This window comes from Tamandua tetradactyla, chromosome 19, assembly GCF_023851605.1.
Source record: "Tamandua tetradactyla isolate mTamTet1 chromosome 19, mTamTet1.pri, whole genome shotgun sequence".
NCBI classification, from domain to species: domain Eukaryota; kingdom Metazoa; phylum Chordata; class Mammalia; order Pilosa; family Myrmecophagidae; genus Tamandua; species Tamandua tetradactyla.
In genome coordinates, this window is record NC_135345.1 from 9,140,343 (window position 1) to 9,153,364 (window position 13,022).

The 13,022-nt window shown below is 43.0% G+C and overlaps 1 protein-coding gene across 4 annotated transcripts in view; it reads right to left on the reverse strand.

Moving 5' to 3' along the window:
• Positions 1-13,022, reverse strand: part of SLC2A9 (solute carrier family 2 member 9) — a 229,465-nt gene that overhangs the window by 168,095 nt on the left and 48,348 nt on the right. For all 4 annotated transcript variants that reach the window (XM_077136390.1, XM_077136391.1, XM_077136392.1 and 1 more), the window contains one exon: positions 1,906-2,030. In XM_077136390.1, coding sequence (XP_076992505.1) covers positions 1,906-2,030 — 125 coding nt within the window. The remainder of the gene's footprint in view (positions 1-1,905; positions 2,031-13,022) is intronic.

The window sequence follows — 13,022 nt, forward strand, 5'->3', positions numbered from 1 at the left end:
TCACTCATTTCTGGAGGCTCTAGGGCCTTGCCAAGGCCAGATTCTAGAGCTGCCTGCTGTCCTCAGCCTGTGGCCCCTCCCTCCATGCTGGAAGCCAGCAATGATGGGTTGAGTCCTTCTCACACTGCCCTCTGACTCCCTTCTGCCCCCTACCCCCACCCTCTCCCACTTTTAAGGATCTTATGATTACACTGGGCCCAATTATTAAGGCATGGTCATGTTTGAGGGGCCATTATTCTGCCACCATAAATGCCGAGAAGGAGGAGTCATTTCACTCAGAGTTTCCTTGTTCTCCGTGGGACAGTTAGGGTAACTGCGAAGTCCTGAATGATCTCCCCCAGCAGACACAGGTCTTCTTCTTCAATTACCAAATGAAGGTAAGTCGAGTCTTTGCTGAAAAATCTCCCCTCACCTGGCATTTTTTTCTAGGCCCTCACTCTCCTTTTCACTTTTCCCAAGACACACTCCTATTGCTCAGCTCGTTTCTGAATTTTGGCATTCACAGCCTTCAAGATACAGACAGGGGAGGGAATTAACCTTTAAATGAGTTCACACTAGGGTCCGGGCAACGGTGGGCAGTTGATGCATATTGTTTCATTTCATTTCATCTTCAAATAGCCCCTCAGAATAGGCATTATTATCTGCCTTTCACAAAAGGAGACGCCAAGGCTCAGAACCATTAAGTAACCTGCCAAAGGTCAGTAGGTAGCAAACAGCAGAGCTGGGATTCAAACTCAGAACTTCTAATTCTAAAACCCCCACACTTCCCATAAGACCTTAAAAATAATATTTTATAGATTTATTTACTGGGAAAGAAATGGGCAGTGTTTTTAGTAAATACCTTCTTTTTTATATACACAATATGTTTGGAGTCTCTTGTTCTCATACCACTGACCCAGAATTTGGCCATTCCTTGTCACCTCCACTGCCACCTTCTTGTCTCAAACACAGTCTACATCCCTCAGACAAAGGGATCCGGACTCCACTTCTGTCCACACATTTACCCTCTCATCTTTACACAGGAGCAGGCGGAATCACATTAAAATATTGAACAGTTCATGTCATGGCCTTCTCAAGCTCCCCTGCCTTCCCTTCATACTCAGCACAAACCCGCTGTCCTCCCCGTGGCCTACAAAGGCCACGTGATCTGGACCCCAGCTCCTCTCCATCCTCTTCGCCATCAGGCTCCCTCTCATGCTCCAGCCACACCAGCTTCCTCCATCCATGCATGATTCTTCCTCAGGCCTAGTCTCTCTGCCAGGAGCCGCCTTCCCCAGATGGCCCTTTGTTCTTGCCCCTGGGTCCTTCAGCTCTCTGCTCCTGGGTTTCCTATGTGGCCTTCCCAGACAGGCCTCCCTACAACAGCCTCACCATCCCCTTTACCTGCCTTGTTTTCCTCCTAGAACCTCCGCTACCTGCCTCATGTATCTATGTACCTGTCCACCTCACTAGAAGTCAGCCCCAGGGGCAGGGACTGGGCATCCCATTAACCACTGTGACCCTGAGGTGTAGAATAAGGCAGGGCATGGCACGAGCTCCGTTAATCCCTGGTGAATATATGAAAGAACAAATAGTCAGAGGCCTGGGCAGGCAATGCAGCTCTCATGAAACCTCCCTGGAAACCGCAAACAACCTCTGAATATGGGTTGTATGGTGAAAGTGACAAAGCAGACAGCAGCACGTGCTGAAAAGCAGCCAGGTCCCTGGGGTGGACTGGGTCCCATCTCCTGATCACCATTTCTCACTGAGGGGACTGGAGCGCTGTGAATGGCTGTCCCACTTTAGGCTGGTGTCGAGCACTGTTGCCAATAGGGACCCCAGCCATTCGGCACCCAAACACACTCATGTGTCAACAGACCCCCTAGGGATGTGTTACTGACCCTCCCATCCCAGGGAAGGTCTCACCTCCATCCACACCCATGATGAAACGTCCCACAATGAGCATTTCAAAGGCTCCTGCCTGGAGAGAACAGGCCATCAGCAATGCAGCAGAAATTGCAAACCCATTGTTGACCAGCAAAATGTACTTCCTGGAAGAAAAGGAAGCGTTTGATGAGGATGGAACAGTGGTGAGACATGTCACTGACTATCCCAGGAGCAGGACCAAGAGCAAAACTCAGACACAGGAGAAAGAGCAGAGGCCTAAGGTCTAAGAGTGGGGGTTCAGCCCCCCCACCAACTGCCACCTTCGGGCTGTGTTCCTTACAAGCCATGAGACAGGGTCCAATTGGGAAATAATTATTTCAGCCAAGAGAATTTAACACAGGGAGTTGATTAAGCAGGTGTCAGAGGACTGAAATGACAAAAAGGGAGCTTCTGAGAAAGGGTCTGTCATGGTCAGGTTCATGTGTCAACTTGGCCAGGTGGTGGTGCCTGGTCGTCTGGTCCAGCTAGCATTGGCCTATCTGTTGCTTTGAGGACATTTCATGGATTTTAATCATGATTAAGCTGGCTGTATCCACAGCTGATTGTGTTTGTAATCAGTTAAGGGGAGTGTCTTCTGCAACGAGTGACACTTAATCTAAACACCATGAGGCTTTTAAGGAGGATTCAGAAGAGACAGTCACTCTTCCTGCTTCAGCTGGCAAGCCTCTCCTGTGGAGTTCGTCCAGACCCCTCATGGAGTCGCCAGCTTCACAGCCTGCCCTACAGATTTTGGACTCTTCCATTCCCACAATTGTCCAGCCAGCCTCTCCTGAGAACTCGTTGAGGAACTTCATCAGAGCTGCCAGCTTGTGGCCTTCCCTACAGACCTTGGATTCTACATTCCCACGGTTACATGAAAGAATTTTATAAATTTTCTATCTATGGATATCTCCTGCTGGTTCTGTTTCTGTAGAGAACCCTAGCTAATACAGGGTCCTACCTGGCTGTCAGTGATCCCTCAAGGGCTTGGCAGGGGACCCTGATGAGCTGGCTCAGGCCTTTGGGGATGGGGCACTATCCGATGGGTACAGTTTTCTCTGAGGGGCACCATGAGTCTAACTCTGGGGTGCAGATGACAGATGGAAACTGGAGCCAACTGCCACTGCCAAGGTCATTGCTGGGGTGATCCTGGCAGGAACTAAACAGAAAGAAGCAAGTCCTTTTCCCTCTCCCCCAGTCTCCTGGACTCCTTCCAGTGCCCCTGTTGGTAGATTCTAAGAGGCTGCAGGTACTAAGGCCAAATGAGGCTGGCAGGCCCCAGCCCCATCACCATCCAGCAGAACACAGGGGTAAGTTTGGAGCCAACAGACCATGGTTTGATAATCTGCATAACGTCCTCCCTACTTCCCTCCCTCCCACCTCTTCTCTGTTCCTCTCTCCCAGTGGTTCACAGAATAACAATGCTTCTAAGGCATCTTAGGTCTGATGAAACACAGCACTGAACATGAGGCTGGAATAATCCTCTTCAACAAGGTCAAGCACATTCTTTTTTCTACATGGGCAGGCACCGGGAATCGAACCCGGGTCCTCGGGCATGGCAGGCAAGCACTCTTACCTGCTGAGCCACCGTGGCCTGCCCTCAAGCACATTCTTATGGCATAATTGCTTATCAATTGCTACATGCCAGGATGGCTTTATCACTGTTTTGTGAACATACCCCTAAGACCTCACGGTTGAGATACATGACTTGCTTGGTGGCCTGGGGACCTGGAATCCTGTGCCAGCTCTGCATTTTTTCAGCTAAGTGACTCTACTTCAACACTCTGTCCTCACTTGCATAATAATCATATAGTTCATCTTTACTGAACCTTTTTTATGAGATAGACTTTGTTCTAAGAACTTCATAGGAGTAGCTCTTTTAATCCTCAAAATGACCATATGCTGACAATAAGCCCTAAATGAATATAAAAAATTACAGAAGATTTAAGCCCTAAATAGATGTGGAAAGTTTTTAAAAAGTAAGTTTTTATAGTCACTGCTAACTACAAAAAGTTATAGAAAGTTTATCAAAATAATTTGTCATAGTGCTGCTCTCAAACTGCTCTTAATGAAAGGTTATAAAAGTTTTTCTTAACTATCTGAGTACTCTATCTGAAAAGCAGGTTAATAAAATCCTTTCTTAATGTTTATGCTGACCTTATATCCTTTATTTCAGAAACAAATCTTCTCTTAAAAGAAAACTTACAAAGAGTTTGTTCTCTCACCTTTTAAACGTGACGTACTAGAATAATTTAACATATTACATAAAAAATGTTTCACAACTGTGTGAGTGTGTAAACCTTGTGTCTGATGCTTCTTTTATCTACCTTATGGACAGATGAGTAAAACATATGGATTAAAAATAAATAAATAATAGGGGGAACAAATGTTAAAATAAATTTAGTAGATTGAAATTCTAGTGATAATGAAAGGGGGGATAAGGGGTACGGTATGTATGAATCTTTTTCTGCTTTCTTTTTATTCCTCTTTCTGAATTGATGCAATGTTCTAAGAATGTTCTAAGAAATGATCATGATGATGAATATACAACCATGTGATGGAAAAGAAAAGAATGTTCATATTGTATGTTGATTGTTTTATTAATACAAATTTTTTAAAAATGTTTCACAAGTATTACGACAATTTAAAATGCTTCCATCCTTCTTTAGGTAAGTTTACATGGGTGAAATGTTATTCATACATTTAGAAATTGTTTCTGTCCTAATACTAATCTGTATAATATTAAAGGTTCCAAATCATGGGAACAATCAAATGTGCTTGTCGGTTACACTGTTTACTGTAAGCCTTCTCTAAAAGGACAAGTGGTCAGCTAAAAATCAAAACTTCATCTTCAACAAAAGAACTTTACAGGAGAAACAAGGCAAATATACAAATTATGTTCTACCTGTTAATGAACATAACCCTAGTAAATGTGTAAAAGTAAAACAGGGCAAAACTTCTGCTATTAGTTGTAGTTAATGACCCCAATATAAAACAACTGTCAAATGTTTTGATTTCTAAAGGTAAATTTGCTTTAAAATGCTTATTAAACATTAAAGCTTGAAGCATAAGCTCTAACAGCAATCAATTTACTCTTGAGCTTTAAGTTACTCCTAAATTCTAAAATGCTTTGCTCTTTGTATAACCTAGTAGTTCCCCAAATCTTTAAATACCTCTATAACACCCAAAACTCAGAGTTAAAGTTCTCCAGTTCTAAAAGTCAGCATTTCTCCATAACAGCAACATGTAAATGATGCTCATCTAGTTAGAACTAAAATAAATAGAAATTGTGTATATTCTGAAACAATTCAACTTCCTCACCTGGGGAATTCTTTCTATTCTCTTAAGCAATGAAGGCTCCCGATTTAATAAACCAAAGCCCTACCCCCAGGAACTTTAGCTCAGAAAGCAAAACTAGTTGTTCTCAATTGATCTCTGGAATGAAAAAAAAATAAAAAAGCTAAGCCTAGTCCTGCAAGCTCAGGCAGCAGTGCAGAAAAAGCGAAGCTTTCTCTCATCTCAACACCACCAAGAAATACTCAGTCTCTTAAATACCATGCTGTTATCAACAAAACTAGCAGTCATTCATTTCCATGGCCATCAAAAAGATAATACTATTAGATTCCTGGTGCCTGCCCATGCAAAAAAAAAAAAAAAAAGGTAATACTAACTTCTCTTAAATAACCAGGCTGATACAGCAGCCAAAGCTGCAGGCTGATCAAGCAGACCCTTCTAAACCTCATTCTGCACCTTTTAACTTGCCTTAGGCATCCTCTTAATCCCCAATTAAGCAAAAATGAGCCACCCACATAAAATTCACTCTTGAACCTGAAAAATAGTCATTTCCTTCCCCCTTCCCCAGTCTCTTGCAGCTAATACCTCTCCTGGGCCAGCTATTAAATCAATCCTTGCATTTTTAAACTTCCCATCAAATTCATTTCATCCAGACTAGAAGCTTTTCACTCCAAACTAATGCTGATGCAAAGATTTTCAGCCATTTTGATTGCCCGTCTGGACCCCTCCCCTCTCAACGTAAATGAGACACTCAGAAAGCTCCTCACCCCCTCAGGCAGGGCCTACATCCCCCGGCAAGCTGGAAGCAGCTACAGAAGACTTCATCCCTCAGCACCCATTACAATTAAGGGGCAAGAACTCTCCAGAGGCAGTTTGAGGCAGGCTAGATCAGGAAGAGAGGGGAGAGAAAAAACTGTGAAGGAGCCCTTGAACAAGGATTATTAATTGAAGTCAGTAGGGCCCACGTCCAGCACAAACACTGCCCGGGGGGCTACCCACTTACGAGAGACACCCAGTGGCAGGCAAGCCAACCATCTGAAGCCAAATGACTCCCACCTCAGTGAGTCATCCACAGAGAAGAGTGGAACCAACCGACCCACCCAAATTCACCACCTGGAGAGAAGGAAGGGCAGGGAAAGCCCTGAACAAGGGAGGGGGAGGGGAGATGTATAGCTAATCTATACAAATGGCCCCACATCGCCTATTGCCTGTGGCCCACCATCTTTCTTTACATGTGACAGGGCCCACATGCTCCTTTTGGGCAGGTTTACTTAAGACATTTCCTACCTGCTTACTCCAAAAACAAAACAAAACAAAAACTCTTTGAGGCAGATTCTATTATTATCCCTGTTTTATAAGTTAACTGGGACACAGACTAATGAAAATATCTGATTTAGGTCATATAGTTAGTGAGCCAAGGACAAAGGGAAACAACTTAGCTTCTAACGTGTCTTTATCCCCCCCAAAAACTCAATGAATTAACAGATTTAAATTGTTTTGTAAATTGTGAAAAGCTAGGGATTTGAAAGGGGAGTTTGTTATTAATTTTAGGAGTTGGATATCTTGACTTCCAGGCAAGAGCTCTTTTCACTATTTCTGACTTATCTCAAGATTTCCATTAATTTTTTTCCTTTCTTACAACCTCCTGGAGAATTCCAAAGTCACTAACTTTTGTGGTTTGATGATTATGGCACATATTACTCACTGTACATCCTCTAGAATAGAAAAAGATTGGAAGCAACCCAAGTGCCCATTAATAAGGGACTCCTTAAATAAATTATGATGCAGCTATTTATGAAATGGGACATTATACCGAAATCAAAAGAAGAGGTAGGTGTCTATATTCTGTCATGGAATGCTTTCCAAGATACATTGTTATGCACAAAGAAGCAAGATATAGAACTTCATGAAGAACAGGAAACAATTTATGTGTCAAAAGAAGCTGTGTGTGTGTGTGTGTGTGTAGATGGTGTAGATGGGCACAAACCTTGGAAGGGACACACAAAAAACTGGTTACACCGCTTGTCTCCAGGCAGGGGAACTAAGTGGCTATAGTTGAGGACTAACATGAAGATAAAACATTTTCCTTTAAATTCATTTGGTCCTTTAGAAAGTTAAACTACATGAATGTATTAATTATCTTTAAAATCCAATTTAATTTTAAAAATTAATCTAAATGGACCTTATGATAGGAAAAAAAAACACTGATTCAGCACAGACCTTCAACAAAAATTCCATTCAAGACTAAGCTTCCTTATTCTCACGAAGAAGATCACAGACTCAGGACTTGGTAAAAATAAGGCTGAAGGTACTAATTTCTGCTGTTGTGAAACCTCAGGTTGCTACGAGACTTCTCCCCTGTTGCACTGCTGAGTGCTCACAGCTCTTCCCTGGGGCCCTCTACGGAACTGACATGTCAACCTTCTTAAGAGAGCAGGGCCATGGCTGGAAGGAGTGGTGGAAAGGCAAGCCTTGGGGGCTGAGTGGACCTAGCTAGCAGCATTTCCTCCACACCCTCCATGTGAGGGCTTTCACTCTTATCCATTCACCAAATCTTTAGTGAGTGCTAAAGACACTGGGTATTCCACCATGAATAAACCCCTGCCTTTATCTTCATGTATTTTATAACCTGGTCAGGACAGAGACATCAAGTAGATTGTCACACGGAAGTCAATTAGTGACCCTTTTGCTTTAGATGAAATAAGTGCTTAGATTTTATGAGAGTGTGTAATTGGGAACTGAGCCTACCATTTGCCTGTTTGTTCTCCTACCCCTTCTCCTTTCTCTGCCCTGCTCTCTTTCAAAGGGAACTACATTTCCCAGACTCCTTTGCCTTCTCACTTCCTGTAGGGTCAGCCAATGAGGCTTCATCTAAGTCAGAGAGTGCGGGGAAGGGAAAAAGCCAGGGTATTTCCCTCCCTCTCTCTGTTGCAGCTGGAGCATCTGCTACATGGCTCCAGCCTTCTCTCTGTGGTCTCAGTAAACTCCTCTTCCCCACTGCAATTCCACCATGTGGCTCCTGGCTCCTGGCTCCTGGAACCCAGTACTGCCACCTCCCTTTATGGGCTTCCATGGGGTGGGGGGGTAGGGGGGAGGGAGGGGGGCGGTGATAGCAGCTTATTTAGTGGCTTATTTGTAAAATAAGTTCTTCTCAAAAGTCAAAATATCTTCCCTATAGGGCCAACTGATGGGTCTCAGTTTACCCCTGAGGTCTTTTAGGATAAACCACGTTGGTATAGAGTCTAGTCTAAGGTAAGTTGTGAAAAGATTGTCGTGAGAGATAAGACAGGAGAGGAGTGCTGCATGGCCAGATTCTGAAGGTTCCTGGATGTTGGTCAAAAGAGTATGTTCTTCACTGCCTCATTGTGCAGAATAGCTTTTTTCTTTTATTTTTGGCATTTGAGCTTGTTTCTTTCTGAAGTTCTATATGTATTTTTAATAATCAATGCTCTGTCAAATGACACATTTGCTATCAAGTGCTAAAAAATGTAAATGTACATAAAAGGATTGTTACCTGAAGGTTGTAGTTCTTGGAAGAAAGTCCTGAAGTATCAGTGTGGTAGTTTTTATCTTAATGTTCAGTATTTAATCTTTATTGTTTCTTTTTTAAACTCATGATGGTCAGAAACATTTTAGTGCCTTTGCAAAACTTTGATGTATTTATATATATTTATACTCTGAAATACATTGCTATACTGTATTTGAATGAATGGTGAAAAATATATTTGCTATTAGAATCAGGTCCATCAATAAATGTTTTAAAGAGAATGCCTTTAATAAATCTTGTCAAAAAAGAAAAAGAGTATGTTCTTTACTCTATAGGAAGTAAGAGAAAAAAGGGCTTGATTGGAAATAAGAGGTTGTCTTCTGGTCCCATACATTTTCTACTCTGCCCTATTATAGGTAGATTGGACATATGATAGTAATGTGATACTAATGATAATAAAATAATTACAGCATCTTTGAGGGCTGTTCAGTCCTGCTTGCTCATTAGATTCACCTCTGCACTTAAAAATCTTCTCTCGGGTAGATTCTTGGGTCTACCTGAGAGACGATTGTTCCTTAGCACAGAGCCACTGTAACACCTCTAATATAGTGCTAGATGGCTTGTGGCTTTTACAAAAATCATTTCATTACATCTCACTCAATATTTAACATGTGTAGCTATCAGTGTTCCTGATATCTTTAATTCACAGAGGGTATTATCGGACAAACACATTATCTTCCCACCACCAAAATTCACCCTGGATGAAATCCCTCTACCCCGATCTAAGGCATATCAGTCTCCTTATACAGTGGATCCCATCTCCTGCTGTTTATCTCCCCAACCTAGAACCCAGTCCTTCTCTACTCTACCATTGCTATGCAAACACATCTAAATATTGTGCCTTTTTGCTCTCATCCCTTTACAGCTACTGTCCCTTGTTCTCTGCTTCCTTTTAGAGTAAAACTTCCTTAATAAACTCGCTGTGTGCTCACTTTTCATTCTCTCCTTAACCCCACTGTAATTGGCTTTTCATTCCTACCACCCTGTGTGGAAACTGCACTTGTCAAGGTCACATCAGCATCCACTGTCCCAAGTCCAGTGGCCAATTCTGTCTTCCCTTGCACAATCTCTTGGAAGCATTTGATACAGATGCCCTCCCTATTGCTGAAACATGATCCTGTCTGGACTTCCAGGACCCTATCCTCTCCTGTTTTCTCCCTGCCTCACTGGCCTCTCCTCAGTTTCTAAGCTGACTTTGCCTCAAGGACCCATTCCTTTAACCATGGGGAAGCCTAGAGCTCTAGTTCATCTCTCTTCTCGTCTCTGCCTATGTTCACTCCCTGGGTGATACCATCCATTCCCATTATTTTGATTGTTGATAATTCCCAACTACACCTCTGGCCCAGACCCTTTCTGAACTCCAGACTTGCAGACCCAACTTCCCACTTGACATTTCCACTTGGACGTCCAGTAAACATCTTAACCTAAAAAAGTTGAAAACAGAACTTCTGAATCCGCACTACTAGCCACTCCCCAACACATGGGTTCCAAACCCCTTTCTGCAGTCAATCCCAACTAAGTAAATAAAGCCTCTATCTTCCTAGTGGCTTAAGCCAAAAATCCAGAATAATACTTAAATCTTGCACTTACTTCACAACCCAAGTCCAATCCCTCACTGAGTCCTACCCATTCTATTTTTAGAGTACAACCCAAATCAAGCCACCTCTCCCATATCCACTCCGGCAGTGGGGCAGTGGTCCAAGCCACAACCATCTTACACCTGCACAGCTGCAAGGCCCTCTAGTGGCATCCACTCTTCCAGCTGTGGTCTGTTGTCCATAGGACAGCCAGAGGGAGCCTCTCAAAACAATGTTGACATGCTGTGAGGGAATGCTTATCCCTCTGGTGGCTTCTCACTGCAATTTGAATAATCTTCAAACTCTTCAACAGAGCCTATAAAACCCTGCTCTGCCACATCATTTCACATTTTCACCCTCATTCATGCAGATGACACTGTGTTTGCCATTTGCCCTTCCAGATGAGAGAGGAACACTGACCGTGTTCACCATGTGCCTTTCCAGATGAGAAAGAAACTCTGCCTGTGTTTACCATGTGCCCTTCCACTTGAGAGAGAAACCCTGAACTTCACCGGCCTTCTTGAACCGAGGTATCTTTCCCTGGGTGCCTTTGATTGGGCATTTCTATAGACTTGTTTTAATTGGGACATTTTCTTGGCCTTGGAACTGTAAACTAGCAAGTTATTAAATTCCCCTTTTTAAAAGTCATTCTGTTTTGGTATATTGCATTCTGGCAGCTAGCAAACTAGAACAGAGGGTGGAGAGCTGGGACCAGGGGACAAAGGTTTATTATGACTTTTAAACATGCTCTCCCAGCTCATATATCTAAAGTGTCAAATGTGCTATGTCCATAAAAAAATATAGATGATGCAGAAATAAGGTGTACCAAGTAAACTTCATGTTCTGGGTTTGCTGGCTCACTTTGTTTTAAGCTTTGAAACCCTGCCTCTTATCTTATGTACCTGGTCTTATCTACCATCTCCAGTGTGTTTCTCCTTATTATCGACGATGAGTTCCTTCTCCCAGAGTTCTTATCATTCCTACTGTGCTAAGCAAGTCTTTCAGCCCATCAGAATCAGGGTTAGAGCATCAGATTTCCTAGCTGATATTTCTTTACCCATCCAGATCTCCCCTTTCATCCCCTAGTTCTGTGTTGGCTACTAAAGGTTCATGGTTGACTCTTCTCTAGAAGAGTGCCCTTGCCCTAAAACCATGAAAGATGTATCCCTTCTACCAGAGCAGCCTGCAGACAATAGCTGATTAATGATGGGTGTGAGTGCAGCCCCTTGTCTCCAATAGGATAACTCTGTGGTGTAATATATGCCTAGAGAGCCTTACGTGGCTCTTTGCCTCTTCCTCTTCTGCTTCCCTTACCTGTAAGGTAAAAAATTCATGCCTCCCAATGCCTATCTCAAGCTCTGCTTCTGGGGAACCCAACTGTGCTGGTTTGAAGCTATTATGTTCCCCAGAAAAGCCATGTTCTTTAATCCTCATTCAATATTGCTGTATGATATCTTTCTGATTGCTTCCATTGAGATGTGACCCTCCCAGTTGTGGGTGGTAACTTTTGATTTGATGGTTTCCATGGAAATGTGTCTCTACCCATTCAAGGTGCGGTTGCTTACTGGAGTCCTTTTAAGAGGGAACCATTTTGGAAGAAGCTTCAGAGCCAGAAGAACCAACAGAGCCCTGAGGAAGCCACTGAAGAAGACTGGAGAGAAGCTGGCAGACGTCACCATGTACCTTTCCAGTTGAGAGAGAAATCCCAAACATCATCGGCCTTCTTGAACCAAGGTATCATTCCTTGGATGCCTTAATTGGACATTTTAATAGCCTTGCCTTAATTTGGACATTTTCATAGGCTTAGAGCTATAAACTTGTAATTTATTAAACTCCCCTTTGTTAAAGCTGTTCCAGTTCTAGTATATTGCATTCTGGCAGCTTACGAACTAAAACACCAACCTAAGATAATTCTAGCTTGAAATAGAAAATGGTTCATAACACAGGTTAGTTACTTGTCTTGTGCATTGCCAGCCTACTCCAGCAGGCATCTAGAGAACTAAAGTTCTTTCCTGATACTATAAAATAAAGACGTATTTTTAAAGATTGAAGGAGAAAAAGAATGCTTTAGAGAATATGCTGTTTGCTTGGTGTGATGTATGGGATGCTGGTTGTTGGTGCCTGCTCAATGTCCATCCTTTCCCTGTTGGGAGTCCTCAAATTTCCTTCAAGAAACCCTCCTGTCCCTACTCAATACAGGGACTCTGGGGGTAATAACTTCCTGCAGGAGCCCAGAAGCCAACCATTCCCTGAGTCTTTGTGAAACTCAAAAGCAATCTGACACTTGCATGACCTGAGTCAGTTAATGTTTAAGCTAACCTCTTTACAAAGGAAGAATGCACAGATGATCAATGTATGCAAGAAACCAGACCCCTCTCTGCTTAGACTCCTCTCTACATAAGATGTTAATCTCCTCCTTCCTGGAATTATGTTTACTGTTAACTTATAATCTTTTTCATGAGACCCCTCTACATCTTTGACTCAGGCCCCTATACCTGGCCCTGTTGTTTCCCGCCTAACTGCAGATCACCTTCACACTGAACTCTGTACCGGCTGCGGTCAGAGCAGCTTGATTCCCTGATTGATTGCCTCCTTTCACTCCTGTGAGTAAATTCCTATAGTAAAGGTCCATGTCTCAGACTGTGTAGTGCTTTCTTTGGTCTCTTGGCTGGAAAGGCCCCTGCAGGTCTGGGACACCT